Source organism: Mesoplodon densirostris, chromosome 13, assembly GCF_025265405.1.
Source record: "Mesoplodon densirostris isolate mMesDen1 chromosome 13, mMesDen1 primary haplotype, whole genome shotgun sequence".
NCBI lineage: Eukaryota > Metazoa > Chordata > Mammalia > Artiodactyla > Ziphiidae > Mesoplodon > Mesoplodon densirostris.
In genome coordinates, this window is record NC_082673.1 from 92,826,474 (window position 1) to 92,850,156 (window position 23,683).

Consider the following 23,683-nt stretch of genomic DNA (forward strand, 5'->3'; position numbering starts at 1 on the left):
GCAATGTTTTGCCTATGTTCTCTTCCACGAGTTTTATGGTGTCATGTCTTATGTTTAAGACTTTAAGCCATTTTGAGTTTATTTTTGTTTATGGTGAGAATGTTCTAACTTCATTGATATACATGCATCCAACTTTCCCAACACCACTTGCTGAAGAGACTGTTTTTTTTTTCTTTACCATTGTATATTCTTGCCTCCTTTGTCAAATATTAATTGACCATGGGTGTGTGGGCCTATTTCTGGGCTATTCCGTTCCATTGACTCATATGTTGGTTTTTGTGCCAATACCACAGTTTTGATTACTGTAGCTTTGTATTGAGTTGGCCAAAAAGTTCAGGTTTTTCCGTAAGATGTTACAGAAAATCCCGAACGAACTTTTTGGCCAAGCCAATAGTATTGTCTCAAATCTGGGACGGTTATGCTTCCTGCTTTGTTCTTTTTTATAAATTTATTTATTAATTTATTTTTGGCTGCATTGGGTCTTCGTTGCTGGAACTTGTGTCCTCTGCATTGGCAGACGGATTCTTAACCAGTGCGCCACCAGGGAAGTCCCCTGCTTTGTTCTTTTTCCTCAGGATTTCTTTGGTAATTCTGGGTATTTTATGGTTCCATATGAATTTTAGGATTATCAGTTCTAGAAGTTTTTGTGTGGAGTCTTTAGGGTCTTCTACGGCCATGGCTCATGGGCCTAGCCGCTCCGCGGCATGTGGGATCCTCCCGGACCGGGGCACGAACCCATGTCCCCTGCATTGGCAGGCAGATTCTCAACCACTGTGCCACCAGGGAAGCCCAACTTTTTTTTTTTAAAATAAATTTATTTATTTAATTTATTTACCTTTGGCTGTGTTGGGTCTTTGTTGCTGCACGCGGGCTTTCTCTAGTTGCAGCGAGCAGGGGCTACTCTTTGTTGTGGTGCGCAGGCTTCTCATGGTGGTGGCTTCTCTTGTTGCAGAGCACGGGCTCTAGGTGTGTGGGCTTCAGTAGTTGTGGAATGCAGGCTCAGTAGTGTCTCCCGGGCTCTAGAGCGCAGGCTCAGGAGTTGTGGCACACAGGCCTAGTTGCTCCGCGGCATGTGGGATCTTCCCGGGCCAGGGCTTGAACCGTGTCCCCTGCATTGGCAGGTGGATTCTTAACCACTGCGCCACCAGGGAAGCTCCCCCAAAACTTTTTGAGCAAAGAACTGTTCCGGGTGCCTTTTACAGTCTTCCAGGGAGTTGAAATTTTTTCCATTAAGAGAATTTTGTAAAGACTGAAATAAATGGAAATCCAAAGGTGCAATGTCTGGTGAATATGGCAGATGAATCAGAACTTCCCAGCCAAGTTGTAATAGTTTTTGCCTGGTCATCAAAGAAACTAGTGGTCTTGCGTTATCCTGATGGAAGATTATGCGTTTTCTGTTCACTAATTCCAGACGCTTTGTGATGAGTGCTGCTTTCATTTGGTCTAATTGGGATCAGTACTTGTTGGAATTAATCGTTTGGTTTTCCGGAAGGAGCTCATAATAGAGGACTCCCTTCCAATCCATATACACAACATCACCTTCTTTGGATGAAGACTGGCCTTTGGTGTGGTTGGTGATGGTTCATTTCTCTTGCCCCACGATCTCTTCCATTTCACATTATTGTACAGTATCCACTTTTCAGTCAGCCATCACAATTTGTTTTAAAAATGGAACATTTTCATTATGTTTAAGTAGAGAATTGCATGGGAAAAATGGTCAAGAAGGTTTTCTCCGCTTAACTTATGTGGAACGCAAACATCAAAGTGGTGAACATAACCAAGCTGGTGCAAGTGATTTTCAACGCTTGATTTGGATATTTTGAGTATGTTGGCTATCTCCTGTGTGGTATAATGTTGATTGTTCTCAGTTAATGTTCTCTATTTGATCACTATCAACTTCAACTTGTCTACCCGACCATGGAGCATCGTCCAACGAGAAATCTCCAGTACAAGACTTCGCAAACCACTTTTGACACGTTCGGTCTGTCACAGCACCTTCTCCATATACTGCACAAATCTTTTTTTGCATTTAGGTTGCAAATGCAACCTTCTTTGAAATAATGAAGCATAATATGCTGAAAATGTTGCTCTTTTTCTTCCATCTTCGATATTAAAATGGCTACACAGAAATTCAAGACTTCTGATACAAGTCTTTTTTTAAATGCACGCTGATATGACAGCTGTCACATACAGGCTAACAAAATTGTTTTTAATGAAGTTAAAGACAATTAAGTGCTACTGAGCCATCTTAAAGAAAGAGCCGAATGAACATTTTGGCCCACCCAGTAGTATTCACATCATCTGCAAATAATGGCAACTTTACCTCTTCCCTTTCAATTTGGATGCCTTTTATTTCTTTTTCTTGTCTGATTGCTGTGGCGAGGACCTCCAGTACTATGTTGAATAGAGGTGGTGAGAGTGGGCAGCCTTGTCTTGGAACATGACTGTTTCTTACTCTAAAACTTCCACACAATTAGGAATTGTGTCCTGAGTAGTGGTGGGCTCAGCTCTGAGTAACACTGGGAGTCAGACGCCAGTCATGGACTGAGTCAGAAAGTTTGGTAGCTTCCCTGTGGTCTCAGTTCCTCTCTCATGTTACACCTGAGTGATGTAAGCTCCTCTCAGCAGTGTCTGCAGAGAGGGGAAAACAGGCTTTTACCTGTATCAGTGATGGCTATGGACGTAAGGATCAACACTCTAGGACTTCCGTGGTGGCACAGTGGTTAAGAATCCACCTGCCAATGCAGGGGACAAGGGTTCAAGCCCTGGTCCGGGAAGATCCCACATGCCATGGAGCAGCAAAGCCCGTGCACCACAACTGCTGAGCCTGCGCTATAGAGCCCAAGAGCTACAGCTACTGAGCCCGTGTGCCACAACTACTGAAGTCCGTGCGCCCGGTGCCTGTGCTCTGCAATGAGAAGCCCACGCACCAGAACTAGAGAAAAGCACACGTGCAGCAACAAAGACCCAACACAGCCAAAAAAAAAAAAAAAAAGGGATCAACACTCTGGTCCTTGATTTTTCCTGAGAAGCTGATGTGTTCTCAATAGAAAAAAACTTTTAAAGATTATGAATAAACTAGATTAATCACAGTATCCGACAATGAATACTAGACTCTCTTGGAACTAGAGTAAAAAATGAAAGAAAACCCTCAGTCATAGGAATAGAAATATCAGAAAGTAAACAAAAAGCTATTTGAGAATTTTGTTTTAAAAAAGTATGTGCCAGGGCTTCCCTGGTGGTGCAGTGGTTGGGAGTCTGCCTACCGATGCAGGGGACATGGGTTTGTGCCCCGCTCTGGGAAGATCCCATGTGCCGCGGAGCAGCTGGGCCCGTGAGCCATGGCCGCTGAGCCTGCGCGTCCGGAGCCTGTGCTCCGCAACGGGAGAGGCCACAACAGTGAGAGGCCCGCGTACCGCAAAAAAAAAAAAAAAAAAGTATGTGCCAAAGAACTGTCTTTTTAGTAACACTATTTTTGGGAAACACCATAGTGTATAAAGAGGCACCCACGTGGTGTAGCAGCTGTGAGGTCTGGGCTCTGAGTGCGAAGAGGCCTCCTAAGCCTACATGGGCCCAGAAACCAAAGACATACCATGATTTCTATGCACAGGTTTTGAGGAAAAAATCCATTTTTGAGTTGAATCTTCACTAATAAGTAAGTTAGGACATCCCTTCTGATCTTGAAAAGTTAAAGGAGTAGATAAAGGGTCTTCTAACCTTACATAATTTCTCACTAATCTTTAGAGTCCCGCCCCCCCCACCCCCCTGCCACCTGGTTTTCATACAAAACAAGTGGTTCCACACACACAGGACTTTCAGTCATAATACATTACGACACTTGGTGACAATCTTTTTTATATCATTTTATCCACACAACATTGTAGTGCTTAACAGAATACTGAAAATATAGTCCAACATTCTAATTTTAAGTGCAATAATCAGAACAGTCATTGAATTTAGGAAAGGCATATAATGTTTTAAGAAGAAAACCTTTATCTGGAGTGAGGAAGTTTTACTGTGACAGTAATCCTTATGCTGTAACTTCCTTTACTTCCTCATTTCTAATAAACTAATGTTAAATAATGAATTGGAACTGTCTTCACCAAAATTCTCTACAATTGTGTAATTACTCTGCAGTTGAACCTCAAGAAGTTGAAACAAAACAAATGAGGCATCCTCTGAAGTTCTTCCAGAGACATGTCAGTGCTTCCCTTCTCAGTGATACTGACGGGCACCTCCCTTGGACTGGAGGCTTCCTGGGGCTGGGTGCCCAAGTTCCCGAGTGCGCGTTTGCATGCGGCCAAGGTCACAGCTTCTTGTGTACCTTCTGGTGCTGGATCAGGTGGCCGTGCTGGTTAAAGGCGCGGCCGCACTCCCCACACTCATAGGGCCTCTCACCTGTGTGGATGCGTTGGTGCTGCACGAGCACCGAGTACTGGCTGAACGCCTTGCCACAGCGGCTACACTCGTAGGGCCTCTCGCCTGTGTGGGTCCTCAGGTGCACGATCAGCGTGGCCTTCAGGCTGAAGGCCTTGTCGCACTGTGCACAGTGGAATGGCCTCTCACCCGTGTGGACCCGCTGGTGCTGGACCAGTGACCTGCGGGCACTGAAGGCGTGGCCACACTCACCACACACGTAGGGCTTTTCGCCGGTGTGGACCCGCTGGTGCTGGGTCAGGTGGGAGTGCTGCACGAAGGCCTTGCCGCATGCGTAGCAGCCATAGGGTTTCTCCTCGGTGTGGATGCGTTCGTGGTTCAGGAGGGTGGAGCGGTGCCGGAAGGCCTTGCCGCACTCGCTGCACTCATAGGGCTTCTCGCCCGTGTGCACGCTGTGGTGCTGGATGAGGACGGAGCGGTCGCTGAAGGCACGGCCACACTCGCCGCAGGCATAGGGCTTCTCCCCGGTGTGGACCCGCTGGTGCTGGAGCAGCGTCCTCTTCACGCTGAAGGCACGGCCACACTCCGCGCACGCGTGCGGCTTCTCCCCGGTGTGCACCCGCCGGTGGCTGCGCAGCACAGTGCTGTGGTTGAAGGCCTTGCCGCACACGCCGCACACGTAGGGCCTCTCACCGGTGTGGATGCGCTGGTGCTGGAGGAGGTGGGAGAGCTGTGTGAAGGCCTTGCGACACTCGAGACACTCGTGTGGCTTCTCCCCCGTGTGTATCTTGTGATGCTGAGCAAGATCTGAGCTCACTCTAAAGGCCTTTCCACATTCGTGACACGCGTAGGGCTTCTCGCCCGTGTGGATCCGCCTGTGCTTGCTGAGGACCGAGCTCTGGCTGAAGGCCTTGCCGCACACGCCACACACGTAGGGCCTCTCCCCGGTGTGGGTGCGCTGGTGCTGGAGCAGGTGGGAGCTCCGCCCAAAGCACTTCCCACACTCCACGCACCGGTAGGGCCTCTCCCCGCCAGGAACAGCTGGTCGCTGAGCGACAGGCATGCCCTGACTCAGGGCCCGGCCTTCGGGGGGGCCAGTGTGGCTGGGACTCAGACAGAAGCTCTCCTCGGGTTCACAGCTTCCCTGATCACTCCACTCGGCAGGTGTTTTCCTCAGGATCATCGAAATTTCCTCTGAAGTGAGTGGTCTCAGACTCAAGTCTCTGTTCTGGTCCTGCTCCTTGTTCTCACATCCTGAAACAACAAAACCACAGTGAGCGTGTTAACCCACTTGAAACTGCAGAGCAATTGCCACCCTGAAGGCGCTTCGCTGGAGCAGGGAGGCCCCTGAATGCCCATGGCTGAGAGGCCACCAGTAGGTGACACAGAAGGTGCCCAGGCCGACAGTGTGGCTGGAGAGAAGGGCCGGCTCCAGTCCGAGGGCCCCTGTGAGGGGCACACGAGGTCAGAGCCCACTGCCACCCCAGCCCCGCCCTGCCTGGAGTGTCCAGAGGCCATCGGAGGTGGAACTGAGGTAGGACCACACCTATGACCGTGGGGGGTGGGAAGGGGGCTGCTAGGAGATGCGTGAGCACTGCGTGCGTGTCCAGCAGACTGCTCCCTGGGGGACAAGACGGGGCTTTCAGGCGTCCGTGAGGATGGCAGAGAACGCCAGGGGATGTTTCCAGAGTCAGGGCAGGGGCTCTGTAGGCTGAGTGGGCAGAGCAGGGGGTGCCAAGGACATTTTTTTAAATCTCGGAGACAGAGCCACTGAGTTGACGTCACCAGGGGACAGGACTGTCCCGGAGGACGGCCTGCTCGGAGCGATGTCCATCAGGGACGCTCAGCAGGTGAAGCTGGCCCGCGGCAGGGCTGTGACGGCACGAGACGGGGGACAGGACGGAGCCAGTCCTCCCACGACCCTCCCAGTGCCCGTCTCAGCGCCCACTGTGCTGCGGCCTCTAGCTTCCCAAAGGCCTCGCTGGGGACAGTGTTAAAAACGGCGGTCGCTGAGGGACATGCCAGTGTGAGAAGCCCCGGGGGCTGAAGAAGATCCGAGGAGGGAACTCTCACTCCCTCGCCACACAAGGACACTCCTGGGGCCTGTGACAGGTGCCGGGGCCGGCAGCCCCTGGGAAAAGCAGACTGACAAATGCTATCCCAGAAACACCAGGAGATCACGAGCTAGAATGGCACCAATGTGCGTGCCCGTGGCACCTGCCTCTCCCTCCCCTCCTGTGGGCCTTCTCAGCTCAGGGGACCTGCATTCTGCTTCACAGTGAAGACCCAGAAGCCCCTCCCTGCCTGAATCTGGTGGTTAAAGGTCTTTCTGGAGTTTCTGATTAGGAAGCATACTGAATGGCAACCAGGCACGTTGTCACCGAACTGTCCGTTTTTCTGTAGTAAGAATATTTTCAAGTCCCATCAGCTTTTCTTTTCTTTTCTTTCTTTTTTGGTGGTAACAGCATTATTGCGATATAAGCTTTACTTTTTAATTCACTCAGAACTTGGTTTGAGAAGACAGGTGCTGTGCAACGGGCTCCCTCAAACCCCAACCAGGACCCTTGGAAAATAATGGACTTGGAACCCAAGCAGTCCCTCCACCACGCAAGGGAGTTTCTAAGATAGACTTTGACTGAAGTGTTTGGAAAGAGATTTGTGCCAACGGGGTCAACATGTGCTTGATTTGACCTGTGATGTCTTGTGACATCCAGGAAATGGTTACCTTGGAGGGACTTAGACATACCAAATGGTAATACTTCTTGCGAAAGGATGGAGGCAGGGGCTTCCCTGGTGGCGCAGTGGTTGGGAATCTGCCTGCCAACGCAGGGGACACGGGTTCCAGCCCTGGTCCGGGAAGATCCCACATGCCACGGAGCAACTAAGCCCGTGCGCCACAACTACTGAAGCCCGCGTGCCTAGAGCCTGTGCTCCACAAGAGAAGCCACCGCAACGAGAAGCCCGCGCACCACAACGGAGAGTAGCCCCAGCTCACCGCAACTAGAGAAAGCCCGTGGGCAGCAACGAAGACCCAACATAGTAAAAAATAAACATAAATAATTTATTTTAAAAACCCCCAAAAAACATTAAAAAAAGGGGGGGGGATGGAGGCAGCCCGACTGCAGCAAACCCTCAGCAGAGGGTCATCTCGGAAGAGGCAGGAGCAGGGCTGGGGAGACTTACCCAGAGTTCCTTAAAGAAATCACACTGAGGGCGAGGGGCCCCCAGAGTGGTGTAGAGGCTGGGGTCCCACCCCGAGCTTCAGCTGCCCCCGACACGGGGACATCCTGGCCTCCCCACCCATACTGCTCTCCAGGGCTCAGGTGGGTGTTCTGCCTACAGCCAGGCCTCTTTGTCTGGAGGGCCCACCAGCACATCCACGTCCAAAGTCCAGAACAGAACTTGGCTCCTCCCCCTGCAGCTGGGGGCCCTCAGGACCCACGTCTCTCTTCTGATTCCCTTTTTTTTTGGCCGCACCATGTGCCATGTGGGATCTTATTTCCCTGGCCAGGGATCAAACCTGCATCCCCTGCATTGGAAGCGCAGAGTCTTAACCACGGGACCACCAGGGAAGTCTCTCCTCTGTTCTTCTCTTCCTCTTCCAACCCCAGTGTCCAAGCCCTTGTTCCTGTTACCGAACAGTCACCGCCCTCTGCTTCCAAGCACTGCCTCTGAGGGCCCCTCCCCGGGACCCTCAGAAGAACACAATCTCAATTGGGCAAAGTCTCGTGACTGCACTGACCAATCTAGCTGTGATTCCCATGTTCTTCTACCATTAATGTCATTATTATATTATTTAAGACAACACGTATTATTATATCACTTTGTTAACGGCTTTCCCCCAGGGGCCAGAAACCTGGAAAGAGCATCTCTTCCACCCCGACAGCAAGAAAAAGGTAGACAGACAATCTACAGAATCTTAACTTTCCTGAATCCATCACAGAACTAATGTCACAATAATAACCAACTGACCCGAAATCTAGGCAAAGACAGGTGCTTGAATGGAGACAGGTGTGTGGGATGGCCCATGGCTGAAGGGAGGGGTGAGAGGAAGATGGAAGGCAGGGCCACCACACAAGCGGCTCGGAGACTCCAGCTAAAACATTAACAGATTGACAAAGAGCCCCTGGGAGCATGGACACGAGGGCGCATCTCTGTGGACCTCCCCTGGGGGGAGTATCACAGGGAGCCTCCCTTGGGGGTTCAGGTCTGAAAGAGGGGGGAGCCTTCTCTACGGAACAAAAGTTGTGAGTCACTGGGGGAGGGTAAGCAAACTTGACACTCTGGGGACAGATGAAAATCATGGCTGGGGGAAGGGAAGACTACCCTGTGCTTGGGGGGTGGGGGTGGGGAAGGGCAGGAAACGACCCTGGACCCAGACAATTAGAACCTCCTTCAGCTGGGGGAGGGCTGAGCCCAAGGACGGACCAGGACAGCAGAGGTTGCTCCATCCCCCCTTCCCCAAGTCTAAAAAGTGCTGAGCAACAAGCCACAGCAGGCTACTGAGGGTGGAGGAAGGCTCTGAGGTACAGAAACACACGGGAGACTGAGTGCCCCCGGCCCTGCACGAGGAAGTGCCTGTGGAATCTGAATCTGGTGGCGCCCTGAAGGCAGCGATGGGCACAAAGGACCCAGCCCAGCTCCTGCCTGAACCGACTCTGCCTTTCACAATAAGAGTTGAGAAGGAGAGGCTGTGTTTCCAGACAGACAGTTTACCTCTTTCGCTGTCCGATGAGTGATGGCTGACATTCAATAAAAAAGTAAGAGATACCAAAAAAGACAAGGGCGTGAGTGCGCGCCCATGCGTGCACACACACACACACACACACACACACACACACTCACACTCAAGACACTAAGCGGTGATACGCCAGGCTCAGAGGTGACCCGTGTGTTGGAACAACCTGCACCATCAGACACAAGACACGGCGACAGAGGTAAAGGACGCCTTTGATGTGCTCGTCAGTAGACTCAACTCAGCTGAGGAAACGACCAGGGAGCTTGCAAATAGGTCAAGAGAAATTATTCAAACTGAAACACAAAGAGAAAAATGAACAGTGAGCAATAAAAACAACACTGAACAGAGCTGTGGGTCAACACTGAGCAGCCCAACTTGCATGTTGTTAGAATCCCAGGAGAAGACAGAGGACAAGGAAGTAAAACATCTGAAAAGATCATGGCTGGGATTTTTCCAACAATAACGGATGATATCAAAACACAGATCCAAGATCAGAGAAACACAAACATGTTTCCTATTCAAACTCCTAAAAACCAAAGAGAAGGAGAAAATCTTAGACGCAGCTACAGGGAAAAAAAACCACAGAGAACACAGAGGAACCAATGTAAGAAATACAGCAGACTCGTCATCAGAAACCTTCACGTCAGAAGACAATGCACGGACATCCTTCAAGTGCTGAGAGGAAAACACCTGTCAATTTACAACTCTGTGCCCAGCAAAAAATACCTTTCCAAAAAAAGGATAACTTTTTGAAAAGAAAAAAACCAACAGAGAGAGTTCCCAACCATGAAATCCACATTAATGTTAAAGAAATTCTTCATGGGGAAAAAATATACCTGACAGAAACTTGGAATCACACAAAGAAATGACGGTTTTTGGAAATGGTTAAAATGAAGGTAAATATAAAAGACTATGAAAAAGTTTTCTAAGTCACTCTAAAAGACAACTGTCTAAAGCAAAAACAGTAGTTCCATATTGTGGTTTTACAACATATATAAAACTTAGGACAGTACCCTAAAATTGGGGAAGAAGGAACAGGGAGGTTGTTAAGGACTGAACGTTTGTGTTCTCCCAAATCCGTATTCTGAAGCCCTAACCCCCTGTGTGATGGTATTTGGAGGTGGGGCCTTTGGGAGGTGCTGAGGGCTAGTTGAGGTCATCAGGACAGGCCGCAGCGATGAGAACAGTGTCCTTATGTCTCCTCAGGCACAGAGTCAAGTGAACACACAGCAAGAAAGTGGCCACCTGCACAGCGGATAAGACTCCATGCTCCCAATGCAGGGGGCCTGGGTTCAATCCCTGATCAGGGAACTAGATCCCACACGCATGCCACAACTACGAGTTCACATGCCAGAACTAAGGAGCCCATGTGCTGCAACTAAGGAGCTGGCAAGCTGCAACCAAGGAGCTGGCAAGCCGCAACTAAGACCTGATGCAAATAAATAAATAAATATTGAAAGAAAGGGAGGGAAGGAGGGAGGGAGGGAAGGAAGGAAAGAAGGAAGGAAAGAAAAAGAAAGAAAGAAAGAAAGTGGCCACTTGCAAGTCAGGAAGAGAGCAGAGCCCTCACCAGAAACCAAATCAGCTGGTACCTTGATTTTGGACTGCCAGCCTCTAGAACTATGAGAAGTAAATTTCTGATGTTTAAGGACCCGATCAGTGGCATTTTGTTATGGCAGCCTGAGCTGGCCAATACAACAGCATGCTTTGTGTGCACCACTGTGGAGCAGTCAGTAGTGCCCGGAAGCAGCGGTTACCCTGGACCAGCCACTATACACCCTGTTGTTTGTTCCCTCTTCTTTTTCTCCTTTCTAAAAAGTTCGGTATTTTTCATGATTCTATCTTATCTCCTTTGCTGTCTTCTCAGCTGTAACTCTGGGCTATTTTAGTGGTTGTCTCAGGGTTCACAGCATGAGTCTTCAGTCTGTCAGTCTGCCTTTGGCCCCTGCTTCTCTCTATGCGATGTGTCTTTTTCTCTGGCTGCCTTTTTTTTTTTTTTTTTCGGTACGTGGGCCTCTCACTGTTGTGGCCTCTCCCGTTGCGGAGCACAGGCTCCGGACGTGCAGGCTCAGCGGCCATGGCTCACGGGCCCAGCCGCTCCGCGGCATGTGGGATCTTCCCGGACCGGGGCACAAACCCGTGTCCCCTGCATCAGCAGGCGGACTCTCAACCACTGCACCACCAGGGAAGCCCTCTGGCTGCCTTTAAAATGTTCTCTTTGTCACCAGTTGTCAACGTTTAATTATGATGTGGTTTAGTGTAATTTTATTCATGTTTATTATGCATAGGGTCCCTTGAGCTTCTTAGATTTCTGAGTTTATAATTTTCATCAAATTTGGAAAAACTTCAACTGTCACTTCTTCAAATATTTTTCCTGCTTTGTTCCCATCAGTGATATATATCAGGCTATTTTAGGTTCTCCCACAGCTCACCGATATTCTTCAGTCTTTTTTAGCCTTTGTCCTGTTTCCTTTTCAAAAGTTTCCATGCCTTTGTTTTCAAGTTCACTAATCCTTTCTTCTGCAATGTTTAATCTGCCACTAATTTTACCCAGTGAATTTTTCATCTCATCGTTTTTTTCATATTTAGAAATTAGATTTGGGTTTTAAAAAAATAATATTCCATGCCTCTACCTAATACACTATTTCCTGTAGCTCCCTGAACATATGGAATTTATTGTTTTAATATCCTTGTCTACCATTCTATCATCCCTGTCATTTCTGGTCAGTTTCACTTGACTGGTTTTTCTTCTAATCATGGTTGTATTTTCTTGCTTCTTTGTATCTCTGGTTAGATGCTGGACATCATCGATTTCCCCTTGCTTGGTGCTGGATACTTCTGTATTTTTATAAACATTATTGAGCTTTGTTCTAATACGTGGCTAAGTTACTTGGAAATTGTATGGTTCTTGCCTTTCAACTCTGTTCAGTCTGACCAGAGCAGTGTTTAAGGTTATTCCCCCCCAATTAGTGAGGCAAGACCCTACTCAGTACTCTACCTGATGATGCCTTGTGAGTTACAAGGTTTTCCGCTCTTGCTGGTGGGAAAAGACAGTGTTCCCAGCCTTGTGTGAGCACTGGGAACTGTATTTATTAGCTTACAGTTCTGTAGGCCACAATTCTGTATGGCGGGGAAGGGTTCTCTGCTCAGGGTATCACAAGGCTGAGATAAAGTGTCAGCCAGTCTGAAATCCTGTGTGAAGGCTCAGGGGATAAATCCACTTCTCAGCTCTTTTTTTTTGTTGGCAACATTTAGCTCCTTGGAGCTGCAGGGCCGAGGTGACCGTTTCCTTGCTGGATGCCGCCTGGGAGTCACCCTCTGCTCCTACCTCCTACCTGCATCTTTAAGGCAGCAATGAGGCATCAAATCCATCTGCTTTAAAAAAAATTTTTTTTAATTAATAAATTTATTTTTGGCCACACAGAGCAGCTCGTGGGATCTTAGTTCCCTAACCAGGGACTGAACCTGGGCCAAGGCAGTGAAAGTGCTGAGTCTTAACCACTGGACTGCCAGGGAATTCCCTCCTCCTGCTTTGAATTTGACTCGTCTCTGACCTCTAGACCCAGATTTAGAGCATTCTCTGTTCTTTAAAGGCAACAGTGCCATTTCACATAACCTAATCATAAAACACATAACCACAGTCCTGGGGATTATGCAGGGTATGTATACCAGGGATCAGAGGGCAGGGATCCTGGGGTTATCTTAGTTGGCTTGGTGTCCTAACAAAATATCACAGACTGGGGGGCTTACACAACAGGAGGCTGGGAAGCCCAAGACCAAGGTGCCAGCAAGGTAGGTTTCATTGTCATTTCATTGACAAAGAGAACATTTTAAAGGCAGCCAGAGAAAAAGACACAACGCATAGAGAGAAGCAGGGGCCAAAGGCAGACTGACAGACTGAAGACTCATGCTGTGAACCCTGAGACAACCACTAAAACAGCCCAGAGTTACAGCTGAGAAGACAGCAAAGGAGATAAGATAGAATCATGAAAAATACCGAACTTTTTAGAAAGGAGAAAAAGAAGAGGGAACAAACAACAGGGTGTATAGTGGCTGGTCCAGGGTAACCGCTGCTTCCAGGCACTACTGACTGCTCCACAGTGGTGCAGGCTATGCAGAGGCTCTTCTGTTGGCTTGTCGGTGGCTGCCACCTTCTCACCTGGCCTCTCCTTTGGCTCTCTTCTATTAGAACCTGTTCACGTTTTGTGCCCATTTTTCTTATTCGGAGTTTCTTCGTATTTATTCTCTTCAGAGCAATGTATTTATTAAGTGTGCACTGTACTGATAAATGGTAACAGTATTCAACAGGTTGTTCATTGAAATATCTGAATTCACTGTCATCTGTTTAATGAGATTTTTGCATGTTCTTAAAAACTTATACTATGTTTTTTTTTTAAGCAGAAAACAAGTTTTAGTTCCTTTTTTTTGACTTATAAGCCTCATCATCACAGAGTAAAGCTGGTAGGTCAAAGAAATAATTACTCATTTGCATGGAAAAGTATCACTTCTGATGTTTGAAGCTTCCTGAATGGGTGGTTTCTGGCCTGATGCCAGAGTAACAAGACAAGAAAGACGACTTTAACACTGAAGAATAATTTAACATTTCAGGAGGTCACTCCCTCCATCATCCATGGCACAAACACAGCACACAACAGACCCCGGCTGCCACGAATGCGGGGATGGGCTGCCTCTTGCCCCACACTCTCAGGATGGCAGCTTCATCGTTGTTTCAAGTGTACAGTAGCAACAAGACAAATAAAGGGGAAAAAGCAAGTCCACTGAAACCAATTTTCTAATTTAACCTCCCCCCCCGCCATTCTGTAGAGATTGTGTGTGCTGTGCCGTGAGAACACACGCTCTGCATCGGAGCGGCCTGGGAACCTCCTCGTGAACCATGAGCACAAACACGTCAGGGGTTTTGCACTGGATCGAAAAGAAGATGAGACACACACTCACCCCAGGGACAGGACGTGCTGTCTTGCTGCACACAAGCTGTCATGTGGTCACACGTGAAGGTGTCTGCAAAAGGAACAGAGAGTTGAAGGGACAACAAAACCCACGCCTCTCCCAAGAGTGGAAAACCCTCTCATTTGCTGTTACGAGACGCAAGTGCAGTTCACTGGGTTGGAGATGGCAGGGCCGGGCAGGCGCACACGCTTCTCCCTTCGAGGAGCTGCCGGGCGAGGCCGAGGCACATGGTGGCGGCCCGGGCTGCAGCAGGCAGCTCCTGCTCTGTGCACACCCCGTCCGCTGGGGCCTGCGGGTGGGGGGCAGTGTGAGCAGGCGCTTCTGTGCGAAAGCTGCTCTCTCCAACCCGCCATGACCTTGGAGAACGGCGGTCTCTTTCATCAGATCTGAAGGGCACTCGTCTTAAGACCTCCATCAGGTGAAACCACAGCTGGTCCACCAGGGACCCAGGTCTGGTTGGGGGCAGCTGTTTTCTTGCCCCCTGCAGCTGCAGTCAAAGATTTGCTCAACATGATGCTGTGCCTTTTCTACATTCCCTGGAAAATCGCATTCCTCCGGGTCCAGCCAAGTCACTGCTCCTCTGAGGATACCTGATTCTGCGGGTCAGTGAGAGGCGGGCTGTCCGTAACACCTGGTGCCCCTCCACACGGTACCTAGAGACCCTGGAGTGGAGCAGCCACGGGACTGCTGCCATGCTGTCCTCACAGCCAGAGGGGCCGCGTCCTGCAGGGCAGGCTGGCTGAGGCTCCCTGAGACTCCTGTCCTCGTCCTTCACTGGATGTCGCCCACCCCCGCCCCGCCCTAAAGCAACTGCTGACCGTTGCCCTCAGGACTGGACGCATCTGCCAGCACCCTCCCTTCTACACTTGCCTCCATAAAGGTCTGGTGCTTCGTCTGTTAGATTAACTACTGGACACCTCACCTCTCTGATGCTGCTGTAAATGTTATCTTTAAGAGAATCACATCTTGAAAAAAATTTTTCTCTCTTGCTGTTTTACCTATATGAGATGGTGGATGTTACCTAAACGTACTGTGGTTATTATTTCACAATATATTTAAGTCAAATCATTATGCTCTACACCTTAAACTTGTAATGTCACGTCAATTATATCTCAATAAAACTAGAAAAAAAATCATACCTTTGGTGCTGATAAATAGAAATAAAACTGATTTTGTACCTAGCAAACTCTCTTGTGAATTCTGGTCAATCTTACAAGAGAAAATCATATGATTTTCAACGACTTCTTTCCAGTTCTGTAGCTTCAATCTTGTTGCTGTGTTCCGTCTGTCCTGCCTTATTTTGGATGGGATGCCCGGATGGCGCCATGTGGCCGTGGATGGTAGGCTCCTCATCTCAAACAGCCCCAGCCCCACGACCTACCAGGTTAAGAAACTTCCCTTCTACACTGAGGTGCTTCCTTCCTCCCTCAACCAACCAGGGATCCCTCAAACGCTGGAGGTCCCACCAGAACGGGGCCCGGCCCCGCCTGCCCGCAGGGTCCCTCTGCCAAATCAGACCCCAGGAGGAAGCCACTCCGGCCACCTCCCATCAGCACCCGCAGGTGCTCAGCCCTTGGTGCAGGAAGGCGGCTCCCCACTCACCTGAGCGGCCAGTGCCCAGGCCCCGGCGCCCCTCATTTCCCTGTTTGTCCAGGACCCACGGCTCCTCTCCTCGCTCCAGCTGCGAGATCACCTCGGGCTTGGATCCTGGAATTCCTGCGCATGGGGAGGGAAGGCCTTTTGTCTACACAGCATCTGTGAGCACCCTAACCCTGCCCTGGGCAGAGCACACAGACAAACGAGGCGTGCAGAGAGGCCTTACCCACGGAGACCACGTTCCCGTAGGTTTCCATCATCACATGTCGGTAGAGGCCCCGCTGAGCAGGGCCCAGGCGGTCCCACTCCTCCTGGGAGAGGAGCACGGCCACGTCCTCGAAGGTCACCTTGGCCTGGAACGACAGGGGCTGCTGCAGGTCGACTGAGTGTCTCCATCCGAGATGAGGTGGGTGCAAGCAGCATGGGGGTGTGGGGACAGGCCCAGGGATGCGGGGGCAGTGAGCAAGGCAGGGGTGCTGTGCAGGCCTCGGGGTAACTCACCTGGGGCACCGCCGGTGGCGGTAGGAGCCTGGCCGCTGCCATCACCTGGTCCCTGGGGAAGATGGAAATCAGAGGAGCCTGTGGGACTGAGGAAGAGCAGGGAGCACGTGATGGGCCCAGCTGGGACCCCCGTGAACTATGACTCCAGTCCCAGAGCAGCATAGATGGGCCCCGAGCTCTCGGGCCCAGGAAGGTCCCACCTGACACCTGGGGAGGCGGTGCACCCCTAGGGCAGTGGGCCGTCTGCCCAGCTCAGCTGGCATGGCCTGCAGTGTGTGCACAGGCTCGGGTGAGCGCGTCCTCACAGGAGCCAAGCTGTCATCCAGGGAGGCACTGGGCCTGGCTGCCTCCAGAGCTGCTGGGCGTGGACAGTCCTGCCAGGCCGCAAACCTGTGGGGACCCCATGCCAGGCCCTGCATGCCTGGCTTGACCACAGCCCTCCTGTGGGCCCACTGATGCCCTGGCCACGCCTGGTCCTGCCCCGGTGGCGGCTCCAGCGGGGGTCGGGTTCTGGTGGGAGTACAGAGTGACCCAGGGATTTGGTTTGAGCACCTGACAGGGAGGCCCGAGGGTGGGCAGGTTCTGGGGAAATGCCAGGCCAAGTAAGCTATCTGTCACACCCCAACTGCCAGACAGAAGGGGGGACCAAGAGCTCCCCTGGCAGGGTGATGGGGCTGACGTCACCTGGAGGCCGAGGCGGGTCCGCAACAGGGACACAGAAGCCCAGCAGGCAGACTGCTCGGGAGAAACGACGCAAGAACGAGGTCAACCCCCTCAGGCAGGCCCCTTGCCGAGCAGGACGCTTCACCTCACGCTGTGGGCCTCTGGGGGAGCAAGTCAGGGCGCCACCACCTCACTTTCTTTGTAAAACGGCCAGTGGAGGAGTACGTTTACCACACAACTTCCAGGAAAATACACACTGGACTCCTGACCGTGGCTGCCTCTGGGGAGCAGAAGCCTTGGCGGAGAGAGAGGCTGGCCCTCACCGCCCACCCCTCCGTCCACCAGAAACGCCCACTCCCCCAAAACGCGTGTGCGTGTGTGTCTGTGCGTGTAACGGCAACACGACTCTAGTTAGGATTCCAACCGGAGTCTTCGATTAGAATTCAAGGCGTGAATAAAAGCACCCCAGGATGCACCCGAAAACGGGTACCGACCTTTGTTAACGGCACAGCTCTGGTCCTCTGGGAACCCAGCAGAGGTGGACAGTCATTTGCACTACGGGCTGACCATACCTGGGCCAGGACCCAATAATGAGCACCCACAGGCGCCCTATTCACAGCCTCCCCAGTGGGTGCTGGTGGCCGGCCACGAGGCCCTGGGCCAGGCCAGCTCCTGCCCGAGCCCGTGTCTGTGACCTGAGCTGCTTCCCGCTGCACAGGCCTGACTGTCCAGTGGAGTCCAGGGGCTCCCTTTGGTGCGCTCAACTGGTGACCTCCTACCCTCCACCGGGCATCTCCACGTGGGTGTCCTCTAGCACCTCAGACACTTAACGTCAAACACCGACCCCGCCCTCCACCCGGTTCTGCCCCAGCTGATCTGGTACCTGCACACGATCCAGAATCTGGGCCTGTGGCAGCACCGTCCTGTCCTGCCCCCCCATGGGAACACAATGACTGTTCTCGGCTCCAAGGCCACCCCACCCCGCCCCTACACCGTTCCTGAGGCTGCTCAGCCCTGCCCGGGCCTCCCCTTGGCTGGGGTGGCTCCTGCCCCTCGGCTGGTGCTTGGCCATGTCACCCTCTCGCTGAGGCCCCTCCTGAGCCCCCTTGGGGTCCTCTGCCTCGTCGCCCTCACACCCCCCTTCCTGCCCCAGCAGAGCCCCAGTGGCTCAATGTTTGCTGAATAAGTGTATGAAATTACAGGAGCAATGAGACCACACTCCACCCTTCAGAACAGCAACAAGTGCCAGGCGAACATCTGCTGTCAGCAGCACTGGGGAAGCGGAGTTTCTGTTACGCTCTTTCTCAGGTGAGAAAGTCACCTGGTATATTTAGGGGCAGCAGATACATCCTTAGGCAGTGCACGCCCTCCTGGGAGGGACGTGAAACCAGGAGGGGTGGGGGCAGAGCACAGCCCTTAAAGAAGGACACAGATGTCAGGTGTGACAGAAACTGGTGAGAACCACCTACGCCCAAGACGGTGGAAGGCTCGCCCCCCAGAGCCTCATCATGTGCTCACTGTGGTACATCAGCTAAATGACACACCCACAGCCCCCACGGTTCCGAGGCCCCTGCCCTTCCCCTGGAAAAGCTGGAACAACCCTCCGACTTGTTAGCCTATGAAACTACCCGGCCCATAAAAAGTAACCACCCCGTATTTCAGGGCCGCTCTCGCCTTTTGAGACGGACCACATGCTAAGGAATGCGTACCTCTCCAAATAATTCCACTTCTCACCTATCACTTTGCCTCTTACTATGAATTCCTTCTGCGCTGAGACACAGAGCAGGGGTCCCCACCCCGCAGGCCGCAGACGGGTACCGGACGGGCCGCACGGCAGGAGACGAGTGGCGGGCAAGCGAAGCTTCACCTGCCGCTCCCCATCGCTGGCGTTACCGCCTGAACCACCCCCCCCTACCCCGTCCGTGGAAAAACTGTCTCCCACGAAACCGGTCCCTGGTGCCAAAAAGGTTAGGGACCGCTGACATACAGAACCTGAGCTTCATTAAGTCCTGAGCCTAGGCGTGTGGTTTCAATGAAAAGACAGTGAGTTCGAGTGTCATCCCATCAGCTCGAATCCCGTGTGAGTCGTGTGGTTTCAGAAGCTGCCTTCAGGGTGGTGCTGCTGCCAAAGCCACAGTCCTTCCACACCAGTCCGGCACCTGCTAAGACCAAGATTCAGGCTGCGCCCGGGGGCCAGACGGGTCAGCAAAAGCATGGGATATGGAGTGTGTCCACAATGCTCCTGTTTCACAAACAATGACCTCAGGGCCACGAGGGGGTGTGAGTCCTTGTCCACACCAGTAAGACAGAGAGATGACACACCTCCTCTCAGGTGAGAGTACTTGACTAAGCGTCATGCCACCCGATGGGATTAACTCAAACCCAGCGGCCAACAGGCTGAGGCACGGAGGGGTGGAGAGGGAGAAGCCGAAAAGATTCCCACCTGCGGTGAGTCCCAGAGAAGCACAAAAGCAAAAGACCTCTGCCTAGGATGACCTCTGCAAACTGCCAAAGGGAAAAAGCGTGAAGTATCCTGAAGTATGCTTGCTGCTCTGGTCTGAATGTCTGTGTCCCCCAAATGTATATGTATGTGTTGAAATCCTAATGCCCAATGTGAGGGTGTTATGAGGTGGGGCCTTTGGGAGTGCTTCGGTCATGAAGGTGGAGGCCCCCTGATAAGGGACCCCACAGAGCTCCCTTGCCCCTTCCTCCACGTGAGGACACAGACGTCTGCAGCCAGGAAGAGGGCCTCACCCGCCCCTGCTGGCCCCCTGACCTCGGACATCCGGCCTCCGCACTGTGAGAAATCAATGTCTGTTGTTTTTACGGGCTGCCTGGTGTGTGGTGCTTTGTTATAGCAGCCCAAATGGAATAAGACACTTACATCCTGATAAAAAATAAAGGAAACAAATTTTAAAAGTGGTACTAACTAGTTTTTCTTTTTTTTTTGCACTTTGGTAGATAAGGTCTGGGTTTCCTGGAACAAGTCTGTGCCAGATGCAAAGACGTGCAAAAAAAAAAAACACTGCAGGCCGCTAACCAACACCACAGGGAGGACAACAGAGCCACCTGGGCATTGAACCTGGCTTTTACCAGCCACTCCCACCTCGATGCCCAGAGCTCCAGTCATCAGGAAGGGCGAACAGGTGGGCAGGACAAGTCCTGTTTAGATGGTCCCCAGAGCAGGAATCGCCACCACCAAGGGTCAGAACTGGCTCTGAGGAGCTGCCTAAGGAGGCCACGCCGCCCCCAACACAGCGGCAAGTACAAAAAGCACCCGCCCCAGGGGTGCCCGCGACAGTGACCCCCCCACCCGCGGGTCACCGTCATTCTTCAGATGCAGGAATTTCGTTTTTTGGAACACCCGCCAAGGACTAACCCAAACAAACCAGAACAGGCCAACATTCTCTGCAGCAGTGGTCACACTGCAGTGAGACTGCCGAGTGAGGTCGGCTCGGGTGGTGACTTAGGGACAGGAACTAAAAACGGGACTGCAGAGACGCGAAGAGCTTAGGACTTAACGTTTGTTATTATTTTGTTTTGTAAGCTAAGCTTTAGTAACTTATCGCTCTTGCTGGAACTGCTGATGATCTTGATGTAAAAGAGCCCTCCTTCCAAAGACCTGCCCACAGGGACAAGCATGACAGGCACACTCCCAGTCCCTGGTCTGGGGTGGGTGGCTCCCAGAGTCTCCCCCCTCATCCTCACCGTCCTCACCCCCAGGTTTTCCTGCTGGAAGGTCTGCCTCGTCTTTCTTCATCTCCACGGAGCCCCACCCTCCAGGGTGGAATCACCTTCCAAAGAGGCACTTCTGAGCCACCCGTTAAGCCCAAAGCACAACCCTGGAACCTTCGGAAGTAAACGATCACACACATGCATCCACGCGGATAGCTTTCCTACACAGCAGCAACACGGAGTGAGGAAATACACAGGGAAAAAGGTTCTATTCACAGATGGCAACAAGAAACAAGGTTAAAATAAACCTTAGACACGTGATGCTAACTCTGCCCACTGTATCCACAAAGCCCTGGTGCCGAGAGCCAAGCGGGCCTGGACCAGAAGGGGCAGAGCAGGGCCACGTCTGTGAACAAACGGATCCGGGGAAGGTGGTCCAGTGACCGGCAGGCACTTGGACAAGGGGTCTGAACTTAGGTCTTTGCACAAGGCTCAGCGTATCTCCCAGAAAGCTAAGCAAAAGCAGAGATTAAAAAAATACGACAAAAAAACACACAAAAAAAACCCCAAAAGACAGAAAAAAAAAAATGAGATCATTTCATATCATATACTGAAAGCATTCGGCTAATGAAGAATAAAAGATAAATCTTTAGATTACATCATAAAAAGAACGTGAATAAAGTCTGGGGGGCAGAGATCCACAGATCTGCCGCATGAAAATCAAAACCTTTGCACATCAAAGCACCATGAATCCCAGAAATGGGCCCAAGGCTTGGGAGAATTTAACACGCGACAAAGGTGATTTTCCAAATCAATGGAGAAATGAATTATTCAGTAGGTTGTGTCTGAAATATCAGGATTTAGAGACAACACTGAGGCTGGATTCCCAACTTGCCCCACACCAAAATGATTCCAGATGGAGCCAACATTTCACAAGTACCAGAGAAAAACAAGAATTTATTTAACAACTAATCTTGGAGTAGGGAAAGCCCTTTAAAACACAGCACAAAGCCAAAAGCCTCGAGGGTAAATATCTGACCATTAAACACTCGAAATCTTCCATCTCAAAACGGAACAAAACACCATAACCGGAGTCAAATGACAATTTGAGAAGACACGTAGGTTAAAGAACCGAGCTGATGAGAAAGGAAACGCCAAGGGCAGCGCACACCGAGGGCTCGGCTGAAAAGGCGGCACGCCGTCTCCCGCTGAAGCGCCCCGGCAAGCTTCCAGCAGGCAGACACCCGCGGACTCTGGGAAAGGCTGGTCGCGCTCACGAAAAAGGGCTTTTACAAAGTAACCGGGAAACGAGCCTCGATGGAAAATGGAGGCGGGAGGGGAACTCGAGAGGAAGCACTTTTCCCAGAGAGACGCCAAGGCCGCCGGGACGCTGAGAACGACCCCCGCGGACAGCGGTCCCGCGACCCCGGCCCGCCCCCAGGCGCCGCGAGAGGTTGGAGCTCGCGGGGTCGAGGACCACCCGCTGGGCAGGGCTCGCCGTTCGCGGGAGCTGGGCGGGGAGGGCCCGGCGGAGGCGAGAGTGGGGCGGGGGCTCGGAGTGCGCCTGGAGAGGGCAGGGGGCGCGCGTGGGAAGCGCCCGGCCGCGAGGAGGGTCCCGGCCCCCCGCCGCGCGGGCAGAGGCTCCCGCTGCTGCCCGTGCCCCGACTCACCGTGCCCGTCGCAGCCTCACGCGCAGATGCGGCCGCCCGAACCTCACTCAGACAAAGGGGACACCCCGCCCCGTCTGCGCACCCGCCAATCCCGGAGCGCCCCGCCTCCCAGGGCCCCCGCCCACGCCTCCCAGGCAACCACTCCTAGAGCGCGACACTTCCCAGTCCGCCGTGGGCCCCGCCTTCCCTGCCCGGCGCCTTTCTCCTGACTGACGCCTTCGCCTTCTCCTGACTGACTCGCGCTCCGGAGCCACCGAGAGACGCGGCCTCCACCGCGCCTAGAGAGGCCACGCCGCGTCCGGGCCTCCCAAGGCCGCACTTCCGGCGTGGGCCTCTTACTGCTGGCCCTGGCGGCGCTACTGGCTGCTTCCTATCACGGCCGGCCCCCGCCCTGCTTCAGCCGGTGTCACCCCGCCGAGGCGGGGCCTGGCACGGGCTGGCGGTGTCGTCATGTGTGGCGGCGACCGCCTCCCCATCTCCCTGCTCTGGTTTTTGCGCACTTCGGGGGCGGCGCGCGGTCCGGGGCTGGAGCGTCCGAGGACGACGCTGTGGCCGACGTGGAGGACTAGCGCGGGCGGAAGGAAGAGGTGGTCATCGCTGCTTCCTACCGCACCCGCTGGCCCCCCAAGGACGGGCTGGTGTCCTTCCAAGTGGCACGTTGGCTGGGGCTAGGGTAGAGCTCGGCAGGCTGGGAGGACTGGCCAGGCTGAGCCGGTGCCCCGACTGCGGGGCAGAAGTGGTCTGGGGAGAGGCCCCAGGCTGGAAGTGGGGGAGGATGTGGCAGTAATTCTCTGGGAAGCAGGCACCGGCATCAGGGGCAGGGTTCCCACTCCGCGGAGCGTGAGGTCAGCTTCCCACGGGGAGCTCGTCTAGCACGCACACCCCTGTGGAGCAGAGTCCCCTCTGCCAAGGGACTGAAGCTCAGGACCAAGGTCGTCCGATTTGGCTCTACTATTGGACCGTCCCAGGTGGTTTTGGCCAGTTGCCAGTGTTAACGTAATTAAACAAGGAGGCCATAAGGCTGCAGTGGCTCTGCTGCCTTGGTAGCTACTTAAGGAGCCCCCAGCAAGGCTTTCCAAATAAGGCGACTGCTTAAGTTGTGGCCCGTCAACCTCCTTGCTTTGCTTCTGCCTCTTTAGAAAACCCTCTTCCCTAGCTCCTGTTGGCAGAGCGCTCCTAACCTCTTTTGGTTTGGCGCTACCCGATTCCGTTCTGTGTTTGCTCAAATAAGCTCTTCAAAAGTTTTAATATGCCTCAGTTTACCTTTTAACAACAGGGAGTGAGCTCTATCCCAGCAATCTTGGTCCCAACTGATGCTTCGAGTGGGGAAAGCAGGCAGGACACAATCAATATGTGAATTACAGAGGGTGTCCAGAGGTGGTGTGAGCTATGAAAGGTCCACTCAGGTGCCACTGCCACGCACAATTGTCCCCGGCTCACTGGGTGGCACAAGATAGCAACAGGCCTATACTTGCTCCACCTTCCTTCTGCAGGA

At 52.4% G+C, this 23,683-nt stretch overlaps 1 protein-coding gene across 3 annotated transcripts; it reads right to left on the minus strand.

Annotated features, from left to right (window-relative positions):
• Positions 1-3,849: 3,849 nt before the first annotated feature.
• LOC132500869 (zinc finger protein 250-like) lies at positions 3,850-22,237 on the minus strand. Of its 3 annotated transcripts, none has more exons than XM_060116191.1 (6): positions 22,189-22,237; positions 16,181-16,266; positions 15,906-16,032; positions 15,686-15,799; positions 14,072-14,134; positions 3,850-5,631 (listed from the first exon to the last, which is right to left on the minus strand). In XM_060116191.1, the coding sequence occupies exons 2-6, from the start codon at positions 16,220-16,222 to the stop codon at positions 4,307-4,309; spliced, it is 1,671 nt and encodes a 556-aa protein (XP_059972174.1). In that variant the 5' UTR covers positions 16,223-16,266; positions 22,189-22,237; the 3' UTR covers positions 3,850-4,306. The 3 variants fall into 3 exon arrangements, with proteins under 3 accessions (XP_059972174.1, XP_059972175.1, XP_059972173.1); XM_060116192.1 differs by having other exon boundaries at positions 16,181-16,232; positions 22,189-22,224; XM_060116190.1 differs by lacking the exon at positions 22,189-22,237 and having other exon boundaries at positions 16,181-17,933.
• Positions 22,238-23,683: the final 1,446 nt, after the last annotated feature.

Excerpts from the sequence above, each read along its gene's own strand:
- LOC132500869 (XM_060116190.1), bottom strand. The coding sequence starts at position 16,342 with ATGCTGCTCTGGGACTGGAGTCATAGTTCACGGGGGTCCCAGCTGGGC. Across the intron at positions 15,800-15,905 it reads CGGGAACGTGGTCTCCGTGG|GAATTCCAGGATCCAAGCCC; the intron begins GTAAGGCCTCTC and ends CCCCATGCGCAG. Across the intron at positions 5,632-14,071 it reads CAGCACGTCCTGTCCCTGGG|GATGTGAGAACAAGGAGCAG; the intron begins GTGAGTGTGTGT and ends TTGTTGTTTCAG.